The 22,814-nt window shown below is 36.0% G+C and overlaps 2 protein-coding genes and 1 long non-coding RNA gene across 9 annotated transcripts in view; 1 reads left to right on the forward strand and 2 right to left on the reverse strand.

Moving 5' to 3' along the window:
- Nucleotides 1-22,463, forward strand: part of LOC107997657 (cysteine-rich motor neuron 1 protein) — a 34,032-nt gene extending 11,569 nt beyond the window's left edge. For 3 of the 5 annotated variants that reach the window (XM_062074790.1, XM_062074791.1, XM_028666588.2), the window contains 8 exons: nt 11,454-11,593; nt 16,949-17,379; nt 17,902-18,448; nt 18,536-18,779; nt 18,866-19,134; nt 19,257-21,038; nt 21,216-21,673; nt 21,824-22,463. In XM_062074790.1, coding sequence (XP_061930774.1) covers nt 11,494-11,593; nt 16,949-17,379; nt 17,902-18,448; nt 18,536-18,779; nt 18,866-19,134; nt 19,257-21,038; nt 21,216-21,673; nt 21,824-21,982 — 3,990 coding nt within the window. In that variant the 5' untranslated portion in view covers nt 11,454-11,493 and the 3' untranslated portion in view covers nt 21,983-22,463. Of the gene's footprint in view, nt 1-11,453; nt 11,594-11,748; nt 11,838-15,884; nt 16,026-16,948; nt 17,380-17,901; nt 18,449-18,535; nt 18,780-18,865; nt 19,135-19,256; nt 21,039-21,215; nt 21,674-21,823 lie in introns of those variants that run through there. The other 2 variants (XM_062074793.1, XM_062074792.1) reach the window with 2 other exon arrangements.
- Nucleotides 5,735-15,700, reverse strand: LOC133666082 (uncharacterized). 3 transcript variants are annotated; one of them, XR_009829676.1, is made up of 5 exons: nt 15,561-15,700; nt 14,930-15,105; nt 12,654-13,943; nt 6,063-6,208; nt 5,735-5,749 (listed from the first exon to the last, which is right to left on the reverse strand). It is a non-coding gene; the product is annotated as an uncharacterized LOC133666082 (long non-coding RNA). The 3 variants fall into 3 exon arrangements; XR_009829677.1 differs by lacking the exons at nt 5,735-5,749; nt 6,063-6,208 and adding an exon at nt 11,602-11,616; XR_009829675.1 differs by lacking the exons at nt 5,735-5,749; nt 6,063-6,208 and having other exon boundaries at nt 12,490-13,943.
- The window catches only part of LOC107997615 (presenilin homolog), a 74,959-nt gene continuing 73,263 nt past the window's right edge, over nt 21,119-22,814 (reverse strand). Inside the window, exon 8 of the mRNA XM_062074803.1 lies at nt 21,119-21,128. The gene's annotated coding sequence lies outside the window, so the exon portion shown is untranslated. The remainder of the gene's footprint in view (nt 21,129-22,814) is intronic.

Consider the following 22,814-nt stretch of genomic DNA (forward strand, 5'->3'; position numbering starts at 1 on the left):
AGGGTTAAAAGCTGGTCGGCTCGTTTGCTAGCAAATGGAACATCCCCGGAACAACTTCTTTCATCGGCGAACCATTGCCAAAATACAATATTCCACGTTCGATTGTTATCGAGCCAACTCGTTCGATTTTTACCCCAAGGGTTGCGTTTACATTTTGAAACGGAATTTTCATCGCGCGTGACCGAAGAAAAGAGGTGACTTTTCTGAAAATATATTTTGAAAATGTGGAATAAAACTTGCATGGAACGAGATCAAACAACTTTCTATATAAAAAAAAAAAAAACGATATAAGGAATATATGTATTTTAAAAATTATCGAGTTATCTCGATAATTATCTCGGGTTTTACAATTACAACGAATTAAAACAGTTTCACAATTTTTATATGATAACTCAAAGGGATTTGGAATTTTTTAAAAATTTAATAGGAGAGAATTTTTCGCCTGAAAAAACAAATCACTGTAATTCTTTTTGTCGAAGCAAATGTAAATATCATAGCGACAAAGAGTACGTATATTCGTGAGCCTAACCGATTCACCTAGCTTTCGCAATAGAAGGGAACAGTGGCACAAAGAGTTTCCAATAGCGTTTTCACGAAGAAAGCGGGCACGGTTCTCCTCAAAGAAACCGTTTATCCTCCTTTGCACCACCGGCCCGAGATCATTAAACACACGGATATGCGCTCTCTGGCCAGCTTCCTTCTGGAAAAGAGATTGGATTCTTCCAAAGGAGCGGCGCCAACGTGTGCCTTAATTGCGTTAAACATCCCTTTAACTCGGTCTGAATCTCTATCATGGTCGAGACAGGTCGCAAATGTGGCACTCTCGTCTCGTGGTATGAAGTAATTTTGAAGAAGAGCTCGTATTTAAAAATTAAGTAATTTGAAAATGAGATTTATCGTGCGTGGTAATTATAGAAGGGACGAACCTCGTTTTTCAACTTTCTGATCGACGCCCGGATCATTTGTAAATTTACTTTGAAACCAGTTCCCCGGTACTTCTTGATCGTGTAATCATCGTTTTTGTGGAAATTTTAATCTTTTCAATAATTTTTCTTAAGAAAATGATAAAGTAGTAATTCCATGTTATTCTTTATGACAAAAGAATTAATATTCTCATTTTAATTAATTTTGTATAGAAATATGAAATTGATGTATATCGTTATAACAGAATAACAGACTGAAAAGGGATCGAATTATTTGACGATTCGAGAAATATCGTTTTAAAATATCGATACGTATAACTTCGTTTAAAATTTTTTAATTAAACTAACTTTCAGTAATAAAACTAGGTACCTTTGCTATTTCAGGGTAGTTTGACCTACTTTATTTTCAAGAAAAATTCACGAAAACTGCAGTACTGAACATCACTTCTCTCGAGATACATTCATTAGAATACACTGTAATTAAAAATATTATCGAAACAATAGAACGATCAAAAACAAACCGAATTGTTCCGAATAAAATCATTTATTACGCATCAATTTTGACATCTATTTTTCTACGATTTATCGAACTATTAAAACACTAGAATTTAACACTACTACCAACCCATGATGTAACTAAATATTTAAAACTAAATAAAATTAAAACACTATCATAAAAATAATTAGATAAAAATAATTAGTATAATTTAATTAATTTTTCCAAAATTATGGTTTTAATAGTTGCAACAACAAATTTTGAATTGATCGATTCGACTCCCTCGATAATTCTAGAGTTTAATCATCGGCAGAATTTTCGAAGAAGTAGATCGAAGTGAAATATGTTCTTGAGAGATACAGTTTTATCAATGTTCCATTCGCGGATATTGGAATCATGAAGTGTGTACAATTTTTTCCAAGTTTGCTGCCCTCGGTGGAAAATTTTCTAGAAAATTGGAACATCCTCCCGCTGGGGAGGACGTGGTCGCGATTTTCGTTCGAAAATAGAGAGAGAAACCTCTGTGGCGTTTCCGCCGCTCGTTTATCCCGTATTCATTCGAACTGGATGAATCCTTTATCCGTTGTACGCCCTCACAATACGTTGCTTTCTCCTGCGGGACGAGGCCGATGCTTCCTGCCACGCTCGAATTTTCCCCATCTCACGAATATCTATAACCCGAAAATTAATGAAATTTATACGATTAATTATTTCATTTTATCCCTCTATTTTCGTTCTCTTCTATTCTAGCAATTCCAAAATATAATTAATATTTCTTTTCCGGGGCAAAATAGCAAAGATCTCCAACGAATAACGGAAAAAAGTTTCAACGTATTCTCGCAGTGGATAAAATTTAGTTTTACGAGAAAAAAAGAAATTAATCACGATTATTTCGCAGAAATATCTCGAGGATCTCGCCCCATCCCTTAACACTCGAATTTCTCGGTCACCTATTCCAATTTCGAAAAGAACACTCTCAGAAGGAATAAGATGTCATTTCGGCGTTCAACAATATTTTATCACAAGCGTTTTATCACATCGTCGAGTCTCATTCCACTTTCCTCCTTGATTCAACGTCTCTCGACGAAAAAGGCATCCACTTTTATGGTATTCAGTAGCCAGTTTTCCTTCACGTTCCCGTTTCACGACGTCGTTCAACAACAACGACGACGACGACGACGACGATGACAACAATGACGCACACCTAGAATAGAAAGTATACAGAAGTAGTAATACACACAATAGCCTCGAACAACGAGTTACGTCACGCTTGCACGAAGGAATGTTCTTCTGCGTCTCCTTTTATTTTTCCATTTTTTTCCTTTTCTCGTCTCTTTTTTTTTTTTTTATATATTTTTTACCCTGTTTCGCTCGGCTTCGTTCGTTCGTTTCCTTTGTCGCGCGTCGAGCGACAGTTTGAAAACGCTCTTTTCAACGCGGCTCGACAACAACAGGCTTCGAAGGAGGGAAGGCACGAGGAGTGTCATTAGTAGCGCGTGGAAAATGCGCGTTTTCCATTATGGAGGGGAACTTTCTCCACTTTCAGACGGACAGGCATAGAAATGATCTGGAACGAGCCGATTTCCTCGCCCATTCGAGGGCGGTTAATCAGATCAGAGGAACAGAGGATGCGTCCCAAGTGATTTCCTGTTGATCCTGATTTCCATCGCGACGCGCCGCCGGCTCTTTTGCACGAATGTGATGGTTACGCGGAATAAAATCTCCATTGTGCGTGCCACGAGGCGAGGCCGCTCCATCCTTTTGTGCGTGGAATACCACTTTTTAATTATCGTTCCTCTTAACGATTCAACGTTCGAATTTTCAACCGGTATTTGTTTACACGCTTTTATACGCTCGTGCATTGTTTGGCCGATATATCGCGAGCACTTCTTTTTTTTTTTTTCACTATCTTTAATTGCTCATTGTCACAATTTGAAGAAGAATTTCGTTTAAAATTTTCCTCTTTTTCAAATCGAATTAAAGATTTAATTTCACTTTATAATAGATATCGTAATATTTTATTTCCTTTTCTCTTTTTCCACCTATCACTTTCCACAAAAATTTCTTCCAATCGTATCAATATATCAAACGAAATTAGTTTAACGATCAATTATTTTCCCTATTATTTTAATATAAACTTGTTGCATTAGTTGTTTGATCTTCGAATTTATCTTTTCGATTCTAAGAATATCCAAAAAAAGAACGCGTTGAAATATTACACTAATCATTTGCGTCACACCATTATTTGCATTGGACGCAATTTAAAAATTCTTTCCGGTCTTCTAAATTTCACTTTATAGATATCGTAATATTTTATTTCCTTTTCTCTTTTTCCACCTATCACTTTCCACAAAAATTTCTTCCAATCGTATCAATATATCAAATTAAAATTAGTTTAACGATCAATTATTTTCCCTATTTTTTTAATATAAACTTGTTGCATTAGTCAAGTTGTTCGATCTTCGAATTTATCTTTTCGATTCTAAGAATATCCAAAAAAAGAACGCGTTGAAATATTACACTAATCATTTGCGTCACACCATTATTTGGATTGGACGCAATTTAAAAATTCTTTCCGGTCGTTAAAAGTAATAGGCCGTTGCTTCAATTTATACGAACATTCGCGAACAACATGCTTGGACGAAGAAGGAGAGGACTTGATTATAAATTCACCGCGTTGTACCCGAGAAACCTTAGAGTGTTCGTTTTTGGGTGTCGTGTATCGCAACAGGCGAGGTCTGGTGAAATAACAACTGACTGGCCATCGTCGAAAAGGGGATGCTCGATAGGCTGCAGGAATCGAAGCTAGAGGTCCGCTTTCGAAAAACGGGTCTCTCTCTCTCTCTCCTCCTTTGAAAATTGTTTACAGAGAAAGCGGCACGAAAGTGGATTTTAAACGTGACTGGAACTCTCTGTAACCGTGGAATACGCTTATTAAGCGAGGATTCTTTTTTTTTTCCATCTTCGGATTCACGGAACGAATCCATTAAACTCGCGTATGTGCGCGCGCGCGCGTTTCCACTCTTCGAATCCATCAACGTTTTAGCTTTTTTTTAAACGTCCCTTTAAATGGACCAGCAGGGACTTACGCGAATTCCAAATGGCGCGAGGATGAAACGATGCACGTCGTGCATAAGTATCGAGCCACCTCCATTTTAGATTGCAGAAATAATAAGTTGAGGCTGTATCGTACGCCTTCGTTTCATCATTGAAAATATACATGAGATACATGTAAATAAAATAAATGATAAATGGATGAGAGGCGTCGATTAAATTAAAAGAAACTTGAAAAGCGAGATGTCCAAAATAAATAATACAAGATTAACGTGCTATAAAAAATTAGAAAAATATTTAAAAATACTTATAAAATTTTATTAATACTTATATATTTTTATTAATATTATACTTATAATTATATTAATACTTATAAAATTTTATGGAGCAAATATGAAACTCTCGAGTTGCTCGCTCCTCGAGAACGAAACGAACAATGACTGCACAGCGTGATTACGAGTACGAGGAAACGGGCTCTCGTTCGAGGCTCTTACGAAAACGTGCACCTTGCAAGCACCTTCGACACTTAGCGTGCATGGTTATCGAGGAGCGGGAAACCAGAGTGGAAAGTTGTTTCCTGTAGGAAACGTTCCTCACCCCGAGCCATCCTCTTAATGGGGCGCGATATCGTAGCCGTGTATGCATATTGCATGCGTACTTCCGGTGTGAAAGGTAATGGCCGTTATTATTCTGAATGGAATCGGTTGTGATCGGGACAAACGCAGAGGAGGAAAGCTCGGTGTTCTTTCTCGAGGTTGGAAATATTTGCAAGTAGTTATTGTCAGTGACAAATCGGGCTGGAAGTAACGTTTCGCGAGAAAAAGGAGAATGGAAAGGGAAATTCGCGGATAAAAATTTTAATTGGCGAACGTTTTACATTTTTATCGGTGATTACATCACGTGTTGTATCGTTTCCTTTCCTCCAATTAGCTTAGATTACGTTAAAATCGTTACGATGATTAAATTGTTCGAGGGGAACGGGTTTAGTGGTCGCTTTCTAACGAAGGAAAGTCGGGGAAAAATGCGGGAAGTTGCGAAGGGGGCAGCCGATGATCTACAATGCCGATGACTACTCTTATGTCCCGATACACCGATGATATAAACGTTCCATGATACGTACGTACACTTTCTATTTTCGTCGAGCCTATATACTTCGTACCACTGAGCCACTTATGAACGAGGATACGATCGAAATTTCTTCTTCTTCCTTTTCCTTTTTTCCCCCCTCTCTCTCTTCTCGAAGCGATCCGTCGATCGATTTCTGTGTCGCGTATATCTGAGAACGTATAAAATATATTTCATATGAATATAACTATCGGTATCGAATCAACGTGACAAATATGTAATGATTTGTAATGAATCGACGTGACAAATAGAGAGACGTAATAATTCATATTAACACGCTCGCGTGTTGTTTTTGAGTGAAGAATTTTCATGCAATTTTTTCCTTCCGATACTTTCAAGTTTCGTGGAATCCAAAAATTTTCCATTTACAGAGGTGTAGAGAGAGTTTATACGCTCATTCACGATTCCCATAGGCCGATGACCCATGATGGAGCGAGACCTCTCGTTTAAAAGTAAGCACCTACCTTTCCACGAAAGTGTTCCATCGATGACGCATGGATGAGGCCATGGATGTGGTATCGGTCATACATGTGCATGACAATAGAAAGTTAACGCGAGAGAGCTCGACCCGGAAGGAACTTCGATGATGACGACGAAGTGACCCAGTATCCTGTGTGTGTGTGTATTGTATATTAGCCTTGAGAGAGAAAGAGAGAGAGAGGGAGAGAGAGAAAGAGGTCAATCCCGATGAAATATGGACCGTCTTTTGACGGGTTTCAAGTAGTGAGTAGTGAGGCAAGGTGAAATCGATGAAAGGATGCGAGTGACGCTTTTGTTTTCCAGCCTGATTGAATAGGTGTGCATCAGGGAAATTGAAATGATGCGTGACATTTTTTTTTAATAAATATTCGAGAGCGAAGAGGAGAGATATTCGATTTGAAATATGTGGAAAGGTGGTAATCGTGCTCTATTCTCGATTTAATTGGATCTTGTATTTGGATTCAGTATTTCTTGTTAGGAGATTATTAAAATAACAATGGTAGCGGTGTTTCGTATGATATATTATGTGCAAAATTCATCAGAGTTATATATCTGTGGAAAGGAATATAATATATTTTCAAGATTTATTTTTATCGTCACATGTTTACGACAGTTTGATGACGTCCATGGAAAGTATCCATTCAACGTTTGCTTTACATCAAAATATCCTGCTTTTATTGATACGCATATTATTATTTGAAAGATAAAAGTTTTACATAAAATAAATGCGCGCATCGCGTATATGTTGTAAAAAGATTTAATTATCCTCTTATTTTAAATCCTACGATATTTAACTCTGCAATAAATTTAGTCTAAAATATTTTTCGTTCCGCAAGATATTTTCCAAATATAATAATAAAATCAACCCACCCCGTTAATCAAAATTCACGTATCAAGCATATTTAATTACAAAATTATCGGCATATCAAGGAAAAAGAATTTCCCACGGCCTATATTCGAAATTCGATACCAAGCATATTCGATTACGAAATTAACATCGATAAAGAAAAAAAGAGGAATTTTCCAAATACTGTGTTATTCGCTGTATTGCTTTCGAAATTCACCACGTTTCCAAATAGATCACGCGTCCTGTATATTGTTTCGGAATTCGTACAACACGAAGCGTGTTCGATGGTAAAATTGCCAACGGTTCCTTCGAGAAGCCTTTGAATTTAGGTAACCCCCTCCCCTTACTTCCGTAATGAATAATGCATGGAGAAAGAGAGCGTAAACTCCTTTATCCACCCCGTGTCCTGGTAATTACATCGATGATCACGTTAAAATTATCTCGGAATGGTTATATACCGCCATTATACCGAAAATTCTAATTTCTACGCGGGTCTAATTGATACCTGAAAACCGTGGGGCCCGGCGTTCTTGCAACAATTTCATCGCGATGAAAATGATTAAACGGGTCGGTCGGATATTGCCACGGCCAAATTATGGTTCCGTTGCAATCTCGGACGAGATGCGGGATTGATATTCGATTAAGATCCGTACAGGAATGATATTTTGTCTTTGGTAATCGTAATGGGATTAGGGATCGAAGATATGGAAATTAAATCCATATGGAGGGAAAGTGCGAATCATTGGAAGAAAGGGTAAAAGTTAAAATTGAAAATTCTACATTTACGATGCTGTTATTGCGATCGAACAAAAAGATGTATTTAATGATAAATACGAGATTATTCGACAATGTTGAAATTATTCTTTAAATTCTTCTTTGAAAAGGAAAAATGAAAAGTGACGTTCGTTATTATTTGTATCTAATGAAATGAGACGACCGATGTGGTATCTCGTTTAAAGTAAGAAGAAGATGAAGAAGAAGGAGAAGAAAAAAAGATCAGAAGAGGGGTTTGGAAGTTCTTCCGCGGACTTAAATTGAATTTTCATGAAAAATTCGAACCAAAGTTCCGTATCGTTATTAAAAGAGAGTGGCTCGTTTAAATTTGAGATTAAAGCAAAACACAAACCGGACGAAAGGTTTGGGGAATTAATGTAAGAGATTGGGCCGAGATTCGAGGAGATTTAATAAAACGTATACGTAACTGAAGTGAAGAAAAAGAAGAAGGAATATTTCCGCTAAAATTCTTAATCAACGATAACTGTCGATCCAACAGTTAAAGATAAAAATAAATACTAAATAAGATATAAAATATATTAATACGAATTAAACGCAGTACTGATTTTTTTTTTTTTTTTTTTTTTTTTATAAAATAACGAAATTCCAATTTCGGGGGGAATTGATTTTCAAAATGTATCCCAAGTGTGCGTTCGCTTAACACAAATACCGATAAACCAATAGCTGAAATCGATAACGCTTAAACATCTACTATGAGAGTAATTGCATCGGTGTCGAGGGGGAGAAGAAATTGTTCGACGATGTTTAGATTGATTGCTTTAACGTATATATCGTTGATTGGAATGAATATAAATCGGGGGACACGGATCGACGCGATCTTATTCCTTTATTGAAAAAGAAAGAAAGAAAGAAAGAAAAAAAGATATCTTAACCTTTCTTTTCGTTTCGAAAGAAAAAAAAATTCTAATTGATATATGAAATATTGATAATCGTTATAAATGAATTTTTTTTTTTCACGATACATGAATATATATACATGGAAACGACGAAAATATATATATGTATATAACATCATATAACAGGTGGATGACAGATGTTACGAATGCACGAATGAAGAAGCGATAAAATAGACACATCATTGAGCCACTAACTACTGTTAATTACACGCACAAAACACAAAACATAAAAATTATATATATTATTCCACTGTTCGTTATTTCGTGCCATTTCTACGAAACATATGTTGTAATACAACCGATCGTCGTGAAGCGTAATCAAGATATTCGACATCTCTCGACCTCGTCCGACATTTTTTCACAACGGAGAGATAGAATTTTAGGAAAAATAACGACAGAATGGGATCTCTGTTCTCTCTCCTTTTTTTATTTTTTTACCTTTAATCATCTTTTCATCCCTCGGAACGAACAGTGGCCACGATGAAAATAACCGTGAGCCGGAAAGAGGAGGGGGAGGGGAGTGGAGGAAGGAAGGTCTTCGACGTCGAAGTTGTAACAAAGGAAGGAGGGAAAAAGAAACGAAAACGTATCCGACAATTCGTAGATCCCGAAGCCGACTCACCCCGGCTCATGAATAACGGGGAGGAACGCATTAGAATATTCTCCGCGGCATAACGAATAAGGAGACATAACTTCCATTGTTATTCTTCCCTTTTAAAGAGGGAGGATCCCTAAGTTCGTCGCGTCACGCGTCTAGCTCGAGCAACGAGTTTGATGCAACGAGTTTTCCAAGAGGAGGCACTTAAGGTCGGTCGTAAGAATTAAAAAGATTATTTTACGTCCGCCTGTTGGAGAGCAACAAACCGGGGGAGAGCCGACGTTCTTGAACTGCAAAATTAATCGCGACACCAGACGCTGAACTGCTCCCTTTTGACCGCATCACCGTTCTATTGTTGGCGATTACATCAATTATTTCATTCTTCGTTATTTCAATCTATGTGTTCTTTTCTAATTTTTTTGTTTGTTCCTTGAAATATTTCTTTTTCTTTTTGTTTTTTATTTCGTTAAAAAGGAAAAAGCGAAGGAGGACAATGAGTGACAATTGCGCGAATCTGTTGAATGTAATTGTTGTTAAAATAAATAATAAATATAATAATTGAAAAATGAGAATATTATTTATATAAGAAATGCGAATAAATTGATGTTATTTTGAGAAAAATTTATTAGAAATAAAGTTAGGCTATCTTACGACATCTACTGCGTAAGAAAAATAAAAAAATGTAGATTGTATTTTTTTACGAGCCGTAAGAAAATCGTAGAATGAGAAGAATATTAATGAAGTCCTTGAAAAAGTTTCTTTGTTACAATTACAGAATTAAACAAGGAAATTCGATCAGGTAAATTGACCGAGGAAAAATATCAAATTAAACGTATCTGCGAAAGAAAAGTTCTTATAATAAGTAAATAATGAAGAATATTATTAATTCCTTTATTGGCTCGACTTTCCTCTTCATCCTTTTATTCGAACCGCAAATATAAATATCTCTCGTATCGAATATGAATTTTTCTTTTCATATAATTTCGATGAATTGCTTGAAAGAGAAAGAGAGAGAAAGAGAGAGAGAGAAAGACAGGGAGATGAAAAATCGCCCGGCTGTTGCTTTCGATCGCCGCCGACTTCTCTCCACGGTTTTTGAGAAGAAACTTTTTCCATTAAGGATCTATAATCCCGGCTTTATTGGCCCTGGAAACGGCGAAACGTAACTTTTAAGATGGTTTAATAGAAATGCGCGGAAAAAGGAAAATGTGTTAACCACGAATCTTGATTCCATCACGCGCGCGCCAACTTTCTCTCCTCCTTTGAAACGTTTGAAGGACCGATTAATTATTTCCACGGCCCCTCATTCGACGATGAGATACGACGCGTTTTTCGACCCCGTTTCAAGAATAAAATTCGAATTCAAATCGTGCGCTCTCTCTCTCTCTCTCTTTTTATCCCGGACTTATTATTAAACGTATAAATAAAAAGGGAGGAAAAGTAAAATTGGCAAAAAAAAAAAAAAAAAAAATCGATGAAAGCTTCGAAAAATAGGATATTTATAGGATATATTTTGTTTGCATTATGATTAGTCGAACGGTAATAAAAATTACGAGAAATAATTTGAGAGAATTATGTTGATTTCGAATTTAAATTTTATATTCAATTTCGATTTAGCGATATCTTTTTTTTTTCAAATAAGCTTATCAATCCCGCGTGTACAAAGGATACAAAATTCATGTATTTTTGAATGTAAATAACGAAAAATATTAAAGAGGATTGAATCGATTTAAAATTTAAATTTGAATTTTTTTTTTTTTTTTTTCTCCCTTTCTGAACAACGATAGTTCCAACAATCCAGTCGATATAATCAGTATCGGTGAGCAAATGAAAAATTCACGGGTTTAAAATTTACGAAAGAATTTCCAATTCAAATCTAAATTTGATACGAAACAATATAGAATTTATAACAATTTTTCAAATCATATCGATATCGATAGACATTCAATGTTCGTTTAAAAATAACATTTTTACAAACATGACTAATTAATGAAGATTTATACTTTTTTTAATATCCCGCGCTTTTTTCCTTTTTTTTTACACATCATACACGTCCTATGAATTTTACTCATATTTCATTTCAATTACTCACAAATGCATAAACATCCATTGTCTAAATACAAATTGATACGAAATTCGAGTATTCGAGGTGTGCTAAACGTTACACACACACATACACACATAATTTTCGCATTATCCATACGCATATCCACCATATATTTTCTCTCGATAATTTCAGATATAGCGGTCGATTAAAAAAATCACTTGATGCGCTGAGGATGCGCCGTGATTTCTGCAACGGTGGGCTTGCCTGTGCCGTTGTGTGGGTGTCATCGACCTGCTGGCTCTTACTGTCTTTCTCATCCTCGGTCACAGCAGGTACGTCCACCTTTCTCTCTCTCCTTCATTTATTTATTTATTTTATTCTTTCTTTTTTTTAACCCCCTCGCCTCCTTCCTTTCTTCCTTCCTTTTTCCTTCCCCCCCCCTTTTCTTTTTTTATATTTCTACTTTTTTTTTGTTTTTTATTTCCAGCGATTTCCTCGCCGTCGTGCCCCGGCTCGTTCGCCCGTAATGATTGGTCCCGAATTATCGAAAGAGCGGCCATTAGCAAACAATAGAAGGTCTGTGCGCCGTGTTCGGCCAACGAGGCGGGGACGACGTGCGGGAGGGAGAGAAAAAATAGAGGGAAGGGGGAGAGGAAAGAAAATAGAGAGAGAGAGGGAGGGAGAGAGAGGAGTAAAAAAGGAAAGCAAGCTCTTGAAACGGACGTGCATCTGCATATAATGCGACGTCACGGACGTGATCGGATTTTCGAGGAGCGTCCTCACCGGCAGACACGTCCTTGGCCGTTGCGAAAAAACCGCCACGATCGGCGGGAAAAAAGCTAAGCCCGCTTAAAGAGACGCCTAATCCTCTTTACAATCCTCCCTCAAACAATCCTCGTCGTAGTGAAGATATTTCGCCCGTTTCTTGAATTTTATTTCGTTTGTGACAGGGGCGGCGAATCGAGGGGAGGAGTGCGGGATAAGGATTATCGTAAACAGCTTTAGCCAGAGGAAATCAAGTTTTAATACTTTAGTCCACTAGGAAAACAAGATTTACAGAATTTACGAAGTGTCGTAATACGAAGTTCACCCTTTTGTAAGGTATCAAAGAGGAAAATTGGATAAGAAAATATATTTTCTTTTAATTTTCTTCTTCGAATTGAACTTTTAGAATATTGGAAGGAAATAAGAAAAAAAGGAGGAATTAGTAATAGAATTGGTAGAATTGTTTTTTCAATCAATTATAAATTTTTAATTTTATCAAAAGAACTCGTTATAATACAAGCTTCTTTCCTAACAGTTCAAATACAGTCGGATTGGATAAGATTAATAATGGAGAAAGAAACAATGGGAAAAGATTTTTTTTATCTCAAAACGGTCGAGGATACTCACAGTATTCGCATTGCAATCTTTCTTATTCAAGATTGTTCCACATACTTCATTATGTACAACGCCCTATTTAGCATAAAAGATTCGAACATTGCGAGACACTTTTCACATTTTTCTCAAGTGGAGTAACGAATAAATGAGACAACCATTTGTACAACCGTCTCGCGTATAAAAGTCGTTACTTCGTGAGGGGGACTCCTACAAGCGAACATATATGCGTAACACCGACATTGTTAAATTGTTTTAACACATTTATACAAAGTGATGAGGCATATATGGAGACATAAGAAGGATCATCCTAATCGATGAGTTAATTATTTGTCGAGGATTATATACCAGTGATCCTCTAGCCAGAACTATACCAATTAACGAGACGTTAATTAGCAGATTAAATTGGCAATAGAACGATATTGGTCCAATCTCTGGATCGATTAATCGCAATGTGTTAACAACAGGATAAATATCACGATTTGCATGCTACGTCGAGTAACGAATTGGATTTCTCTCGCGCCGTTAAAACATATTCCATACTCGGCATGCCTCCACCTCGTGTACACCTTTCGTGTTTTTCCATTCGTATGTACAATACTTACTACACTCCCTTTCATAAGTTATATACAGTTAACGATAAATTTTAAAATACGATTATTATGATTGTTAGAACGATGTTTGATCGGTAATCAATCTTCTATGTTTTAAGAGTTAATCATAAAAAATTCTTGCCGATATTTTTTTAGAATTTAATAAATATATTTGAGAATAAAACTTTCGGAAATTAAATTATTTTTTTTTTTTTATGAATAAATTGAAAGTTACGCTCAAAGAAGCGTTCATCTGCGAAAGATAAATCTCTCGTGAGAAATTTTTAAACGTTTCATTTTCAAATGCGTGTTTTATATGTACTTTTATTTTTTTAATTAAATAATGATAAAAATTTCTTTAGATATCTAATTTCAAATTTTTATGAACTATCAGATTGTGCAATTTAAATTGTACAAAGAAAGATTGATTAGAGAAAAGATGTAGAATAAATATTTAATAAAATTTTGTAATTGCCATGTTAAAATGATAAATTCGAAAATTGATGTTAAACATTAATATGTTTAAAATATTTGCAACCAGATGACTTTTGAAAGGGAGTGTACATTTCCTCTTCGCTGCTTTCATACTGTGTGCGTTTCTTCTTTTTCTCTGTGTCTTTGACATTCTCTCCATTTCTATCTTTTCTTCATCTTTCGCGTGTCCTTAGGGATTCTTGACATACTTTTATTCTTCACTGTTGCTTTGTAGGTTCTATAAAAATTGGACAAATGAATTGATTGATCAAAGATATGATGCAATTGGTTAACATATGTATCGTGTTATTTCCTGTTGAAACGAATTAATTGAATTAACAAGTTACACGTTAAATATTTTATTTTGAAACTGTATATTGGTACAGTGATATTCAAACATTTAATATAATTTAGAAACTAAATATAAAATATTTATATATATTATTTTTATTTTTATTTCTTCTTCTTAGTATTATTATTCCATTCTCTTATTTTCTATTTACAGAATATCCAAATATAAAAAAATTCTGAACCAATGTGAACCTATTGATCGATTGCAAGTATTGAACTAGAACATAGAAATCTTCCATCGAGTTGAAAATATTAAATTCAAACCAGATTCGATTTTACAAATGCCAAATGGTATGCAACACGAGATTCGATCGCAAGAATGTTGTAATATAACGAAACTCGCGTATTGCGACTAGGATTAACGAAATGGTTATAATAGAACGGGACGAAGAGAAAAAGAACTGTGGCCAACGAACCGGAAATTCGGGTAATCGGATGTGCTATGGGTTTCACTAAACTTTTATGAAATCTTTAACGGTGTGAAAACGTGGCGCAGATACAGAGTCAAAATAAAAAATCGATTAACGTGCGATGAATGTTTTCTTTTATAGAATACATGTGTAATTATTTTTCTTTGCCAAGAATCAAAATTTTTTTAATTTTATATTTTGACATCATTGAATATATTTTTTCGAGAAACGTATGACTCGTTCTTACTTTAAAAGTAATTTAGAAATTATTTAGAAGTAATTCAGTAATTTATCATCGATTTTTTTGTTTTTTATATACTTGTCAAATTTTACGCGATAAAATAGTTTAAAACTATTTCAAAAACTTATCGCTCTTTCAACTGTTGCTCGCAGTTTCAACTTCAAACGCTTCAAACTTAAATGTTGTAAAACCAAACTTTTAAAACCGGGCAATCTTACTTACTCTCTCAAAGATTTAACAACTATCGACCCCGTTTACTCGACACAACTTCTAAGATGTTCCACGACTATCTGTAAAAGGATCGTAGCTGTCGCGGAAGCATGTCCAACGTTTATACTCGAGTTCTCAGACGAGTTAGTAAGAAAAAGATCGTGTGACCGGAGGCATGTGCTTTTAACCTATTAAGTAACCAAGCGTTAAAACTATTTCACGATATAGTATTGAAATGAATTTCAGTTCATTAAAATATATTAAATATTATAAAAAAAGAAATATATCTTTCAATGGCCTGAAATTATTTTAAGAAATAACAACGAACAATTTACTTACTAAATAATTTTGAATTTATTTTTTAAAGTATTTAAATAAATGCAATAATCTCATTAAATACTCTAAATTAAACAAATATGTGCAAATTACCTAAATATTGCCTCAAGTTTGATTTATCAAATATATTTGAAAAATCAACAATTTCTAATTTTCATTCTACAAACGTTTTCAAAATTAAATTGTTTTTCATTGCTCCAAAATTTTTTAAAAAAATTTCAACTACTTCCAAGTATTTCAAATTGAAATTAGAATAAAAAAGTTAAGCAATAATTCTTATTTTCAAAAGTATGTATACACAACTTACTTCGTTTACAAATATTAATAAGATTAATCTTTCGAATCTTTCCATTGCATTCAAATTTCGCGGTCATGCCGTATCCTCGTTCCTTTTTACCTATCAAGTGTTCCGCCTACGGTGTGACGGGTAACGTCTCCTCGAGCGGTTGGAGAAGCAACTGGAAACGTGCTCGTAACATGTAAGGCGAGTAAAGTGTGGCAGTAGGATGCGAGGAACCGTTACCTCGAGTCCGGCTATTTTTATTATTATTATTATTATCGTTGCGCTACACTTCGGCTCGAGAACGAAAGCGGCGCGCCGTGAGAGACCCGTACGCGAGATCCACCGATACTCTGACCTATAAAGTCTCGTTGGTACATAACACAGATGACGACGAATCCGCGTTGGTTGATCCGCCAAATGTTCGTTCCGTCACGCTCAAATAAATTCGTGTCAAGGTGTGCCGCTTCTTTACTCCTCTTCTTTGTACCGGTTCGTAGGCATTTCGGAATATTATTTTTTCTTTTCTTAAAAAAAATTTCCAAAAGAAATTTTGACAAAAAACTATAATTGATTGCTTATCTTGAAATGATAAAACCTTCGAACAGATATATCCGTTCTTAATAATAATTTATTGGATATATTTGCTGTGGATCATCGTATATATGTATTTCAAAAGCGACATAATTAAAATACGTATTTTTTTAAAGAGGTTAATTTTTCGTTTCATCTTTTTGGATTTTATAATTAATGAATAAAAGAGATATGAAAATTTATAATAGATATATAATAAAAGAGATATTGAATAATGGAAAATAAAGATGTGAATGGATAAAGCTGATATCGTCATTAATAAACCGATGAACAGATCTTTCGATCCGTGTTTTATTCATTCTTCAAATATTCTTGAGAGAAGGTTTTTATAAGTAATTGATTCAAATTGATCTCATTGGAGGATTTTCTTTTATTTGCTTTGATTTGTTGTGATTGATTAATGGTAAAGGTACATGGAAAGATTTATTTATTTCCCAAATATGGTAACAGATATTAAATAATACTTAGAATGTAATTTTTAATTCTAGAAATATTGTATATTAATTAAACCGATATCAATAAATCAATAAATAAATCTTTCAATCTTATATTTATGTACTTATATCTATTCCTCCACGAATTTATTTATTTATCTGTTCATTTTTGTATCAATATCGATACAAAATAACATTAATTTTACATCCTATTATTATTAAAACAAATAAAATACAAGAAACATATAAAATGCAACAAAAAAACTTTGATTTTTTTTTCAAAGAATATAATATATTCTTTTTACTATTTTACATATTAAAGCAATATATACGTATATATTTTTATTCCTTTCACATCGAAAATCTTTTCCATTCTTCTTATTATAGAACCATCACTGAAGGCGGTAGGTCGATGCCCAGCCTTCGAGGAGCAAAATGTATGTCCGGCAAGGGCACCAACTTGTGAAAATGACTTCCAGTGTCAGTCAGCGGGTGAACGTTGCTGCAAAACAGCTTGCGGAACAAAATGCGTCAACGGTGAGTTGACAGGATGTGAGCAGCTGGCGCAGGCAGCCGTGAGAAGATTTCGTGCTCTTGGTCCACGTGGACCCGCGCAATTTATACCAAAGTGCAACAACGAGACAGGCGAATTTGAGAGGATACAATGCGACCCACGGGAAAAGCAATGCTGGTGCGTGGACGAGATCGGGGTAGAGATCCCGGGCACCAGGGGAAACTCTATGGACGTGATCGATTGCGACAATCCTCGAGAATGTCCCGCGCATACCTGTCGAATGCTATGCGTATTGGGTTTTGAGGTTAGTTTTTAAAATAAATTTCGAAGTAATTAAACTGACTTTTAACCTTTTTGATAAAAACGATTTTTCCCTTGGCTAATTATTTTGTAAAGATCTTTTATAAATAAAAATATTCGAAATTATTGTAGAGTTCTTTCTATTTGGCAGATATATATGGTTTTAAAGACAAAAGTTGATATAAAAGTTTTTAGATGAAATAAGTAAAAAAAACAACTTTATCTTTGTTACACTTCTTTATACTTTACTCCCGTCTTAAATTGCTTATAATTTAACAAATAAATTTCAATCGATTTGCACAATTTTTGTTTTAGCCTTCAAAGGTGTTCCGCGAATATATTAACACTCTGTATATGAAAAGTAAGCGTTCAATCTACAATATGATAAATATCAATATTATCAAAATTAAGTATTTTTTCATACTATCTATTATAACCTTCTTTTAGAACCATCCATGCTATTCTTTCTGTCTATCTATGCGCTCATAAACTTGACTCGGTTCATTAATCATTCCCTTGAGCACAGATCGAACCGAAAACTGGCTGCCCTAAATGCGAGTGCCGAGATCCTTGCCGCGGTATCACCTGTCCAGGGACCAGTCAAACGTGCGTGTTGATCGATGCAACGTGTGCCCGTCCACCGTGTCCGCCAATTCCCAGCTGTCGCAAAGCAAAGTCACTGTCCACGATATGCCCGGCTGGGGAACCGTTACAGATCACAGATTCACCTAGGCCATTTCTCTGCGGCGATGAACCGGGTAAACCAAGTTGTCCGCCAATGTACAGCTGCCTGGTTGAACCGAAGCAGGAATACGGTGTCTGTTGTCCATCGAGCATTAATCTGAAGAGGCCTGGAACGTGCCCGTTAGAGGAGGCTGCGATATGCGGTAACACGTGTCAACACGATTTGGAGTGTCCTGGTCCTGAGAAATGTTGCAAGAGCGAGAAATGCGGCGGTAGTGTTTGTTCTGTGCCGCAAGGATTGAGTGCTTGCCACAGAGATCGGGTATTGGTGGAGATGCTAAGTATCTCTGAGAGGCAGGGACGTGGATACGTTCCTCAATGCTCTGAAGGTAAGATCTTGGATAAGAAGATAAATCGTTTGATCAAATTAATTGAATAATGATATTCAATGGATTATTATAATTTCAATATTTTAGATGGAGGATATGAGAGTAGACAATGCTCGAGAAACGGTTTGGTTTGCTGGTGCGTGGATAATAATGGTCGAAAAATATCCGGTACCATGGGGCCGGCGGATAAAGTAGATTGTAAATCGGTAATGAAAGGGAGGTCCCTTCCGGCTTCCTGCGTTTCGCAACAGTGCGCTCAGGTGTGCCAGTATGGATTCAAAACAGATGCTTCCGGATGTCCGACTTGCGAATGTGACAATCCTTGCGAAGGGTAGATGTATAATCATATATTTCTTTAAATATAATATTTTACATAATAAATTCGTATAATTTCAATTTGCTATTTCTCTTTTTTAGTTTTCCATGTCCAATAGGTGAACAATGCGTTTTGCATCGTGAAGACGGATGTCCGGATTTTCTCTGCCCAACCAGACCGGAATGTAAACCGAAGAAAGCTTACCAAAGTCCTTGTGTTTATGGAACTCCTCTAATCGATGATGAACGGAACGCGGTAACCTGTTCTAAGAATGACACATGTCCCCAAGGCTACAAATGCATCGTTGTACCGGAAGCTGGGCAATCAGTATGTTGCATGACGTCAGCAAATTCAACAAAAACGCAAACTAGTAAGATGTTCTTTAAAGCAAAAAAAAAATTTAATATTAAAGAGATCATAAAGTATACATAACATAAATTATTCTCAACCAGACCGGAATGTAAATCGAAGAATGTTATTAAATTATTTCAGTGTGTGAATACTTGAGGGAATTTAACGAACGTATGGAAGGAACCAGAGAAGATATGTCTCTAGCAATTCCACCGCCTCAATGCGAAAAAGATGGCAGTTACAAGCCTTTGCAATGCCACAACGGTACTTGTTCCTGCGTGAATGATCGCGGTGTTGTCCTAAAAAGCAGCGTGAACCGTAGCAGCGATTGCAAAGAGATAAAAGATCTTCTCAAGTTATGCGGATCTCTGTCCTGTGACTTGGCATGTCCTTACGGTTTCGAGGTGGATGCGACAGGTTGCGAACAATGTCGTTGTCACGATCCTTGCAAAGACGTCTCATGTAGTCCACACGAAACTTGCACGATAGTCGATGTGAATTGCGGATTAGGACAACACTGTCCAGCGGTTCCAGCTTGTCTGGCTACCAAACCGGGCCAGTGTCCATATTTAGTACCAAGTTCGTCAAGTTGCGAGCTACAATGTAGCAATGATCAAGAATGTTCAGCTACAGAAAAGTGTTGTTCTACGGGGTGTGGAACACAATGTGTAGCTCCTGTGATGGCTACCGCTTGTCAACATGCACGTGCAGTAGCGGAACACGCGGCCAGAGAATCCGGAGAGCCGGCCAGAAGAATTTACATTCCCAGATGTGATATCAACGGAGCATTTGAACCAGTTCAATGCCATAATGGGATGTGCTGGTGTGTGGACAAGGAGGGCAGAGAGGCGGCAGGTACTCGTGTTCTCGAGGGAATAGTGCCAAAGTGTAACACGCCGCTCAGATGTCCGGAGATTGATTGCAAATTGGACTGTTCCGATGGATACGAATTGGATCCCGATAGCGGTTGTCCAACGTGTTCCTGCCGAGACCCCTGCAAAAGCGTGACTTGTCGGGGTGAAAATGAAGCTTGTAGGATGGTTGAAGTAGCTTGTAGTGTACCACCATGTCCCCCTGTACCAGTCTGTTTACCGAAAAAGGATAATCCATGTCCGAATGGATCTCCTTTGTTAAATCAAAATGGTTCTCCAGCAATTTGTGGGCCACACGGTCAACATTGTCCATCCACGCACAAGTGCGAACTGTCTCCTTTGGATGAATACGCTGTATGCTGTCCAAAACCTCGCGAGATTTGTTTCGAACCACCGCGAAAAGTATCGTGTAATCTAGGGATGGATCTGAACGAGACCGAAAGATGGTACTTTGATCCGGAACGTAACGAATGCAGGATAAAAACTGAATGTACTCTGGGTCATAATGATTTCTCTAGCCGTTTGGTATGTGACACTGTATGCCCTGTGTTGTCACAATGCGAACGACTTAGAGAGAAGAATTTGAAAACATCTCAAAGATTAAAGCAACCGACATTTTTACCCAGATGTGATTCAGAGAACGGCATGTGGGAACCTGTACAGTGTTTAGAACATGTCGGTGTTTGCTGGTGTGTCAATGGAAAGGGTCAGCCAATGAAAGGTTCGCTTACTAGAGCACCTGAACCGAAGTGTAACTTTAGGCAGGCGAGACGAGGAGGTAGGGGGCCGATAATTCAAGAAATCGACCGTGAAATTCAGGCGTTCATGGAGAATGCTCTAATTAACTTGGAAACCGACGAGAAGCAAATTGGGAAAGTATTGGGTACGAGATGTCAGGCGATGAAGGATAAAGGTCACGTCCCGGCAATTTGCGATCGTCAGGGTAGGTTTGAGCCAATGCAATGTGCTGGTGATACATGTTGGTGTGTTGACGAAGCGGGTAATCAACTCATAGGATCGGAGCCTTTCCTAAAAGGAACAAATATTTGCTGTAAGATATGTTATTTTTTTTATCTTTTCTATTGATTTATTATTTTTTTATCAATCTAAATAATTCAATATAAAATAATATGTGGTAATTCTAGTAATAATTCAATAAAGTAATTGAAAAATTAAATGAAAAAATATATATACATATATATATATATTTTTTTTTTTCTAAATATAGTGCCAACTCCAGTAGAAGCTGTCGAAGTTACTTTACGTTTCCCCGGTCGATTTCTTGCCGATGATGAAACGAAACTTATCAGACAAACAGAGGATCTTCTTCGTGATCTAGGCGCCAGAATAAAAAATGATGTACGGGTGGAAATCAATCAAGACTCAGCTATATTAAGTTTCGAAGTAATAGGTCCAAATAAAGTAGATGTAGCATTTCATTTGGAAGAATTAACCAGAATACAAAAGCTCTCTATGTTGGGGTCATTTGCGGATGCGACTACTTCTCGATTCACACATAGATCACCCCCAATGGCCATGCAAAGTAGAATTGTAGCATTGGAACAACGGGAAATTCTTACAGAAGTAGAAACACCTGTTTATCAAACAGCCACTCTTGTCTTAGCAGCAGGAAGCGCTTTTATAATTAGCAGCTTGCTCATTTTATTAATGTTATATCGTAAAAAGGTATATTCTAAATTTTAATTAAATATAAACTTATTATTTTATTTTTTATTTTTTTTACTATTTCTTAAAATAAATAAAATTTAATAAAAAAATTTGTATTAAATTAATAAAAAATTAATAAAACTAATGAGAAATAATTGTTTATTTCAGATAAAAATGAAAGATCCATCTAAAACATTAGCCGCAGATCAACACTTTCTTGCATACCAACAACCTGTGTATGTAATATCAAGTATAGAGCAGGAAGAGAAGAAGAAGGATATTACCGAAGTGCAAGAGAGTACGTCGGATGTGGTCGTCGGCACATAGAACAGATTAAGAATTAAATGCGTAGATTATTGTTATCCGCGAATATAGTCATGATCGAAGTTATGTCTACGTAATTCTTTCCATATTTCGATGAAATATTTATTCTTTAAATACAAGATGCACAATTGTTAGAATCGATGGTCGACCGAATAGATTGATACTTCCTTCATTGTGGATATCACATAATTGATCCACGATATAGGATATAACATGTAACTGCGATTTTTATAAGGGAAACTAAAAAAGAAAGAGATTCGGTCTGCTGTCGAGGAACAATAGTTCTTATTTAGAACAATTTAATTTTCTCGCGGATCTCTGTTTCGTCTCGAACGTATCAGAGTTACTAACGCAAAAATGTCCTAGCCTGAAGAAGAAACGCAAGGATATCGTTGCGTTAAATGTATATCATGGGTGTAAATATTAGACTCATATTGTGTGTTCGTTTATTTATATAGCTCAATAAAGATCGGAAATTCCTTTATTCGTCAGTGTTATTAATATATTTAAATACAGTATATGTGAGGCCAACCCAATCAAAAATTTATATTCCTATATAATCTCCTCTTTCTAACTTAATATATAAATATACGAAATGATTCTTTTGTGATGATATTCTATGATAATAAAAAGTAAGCGATTTTTTTTTTGATCAATAAATTTTGATTAAAAAAATATGATTTTTAAATAGTTTTGCATCTTTCAATAAACGCTGGAGTCTGTAAGTAGAAGCGCGCTTTTCTTAGCCAGACATCCGCCAATCAGATGGCTACGCATCATTCTGATATTTCTACTTGTTCCACAAACTCATGCAATTTAATCTTAGAATATTAAT

Source organism: Apis cerana, linkage group LG5, assembly GCF_029169275.1.
Source record: "Apis cerana isolate GH-2021 linkage group LG5, AcerK_1.0, whole genome shotgun sequence".
NCBI lineage: Eukaryota > Metazoa > Arthropoda > Insecta > Hymenoptera > Apidae > Apis > Apis cerana.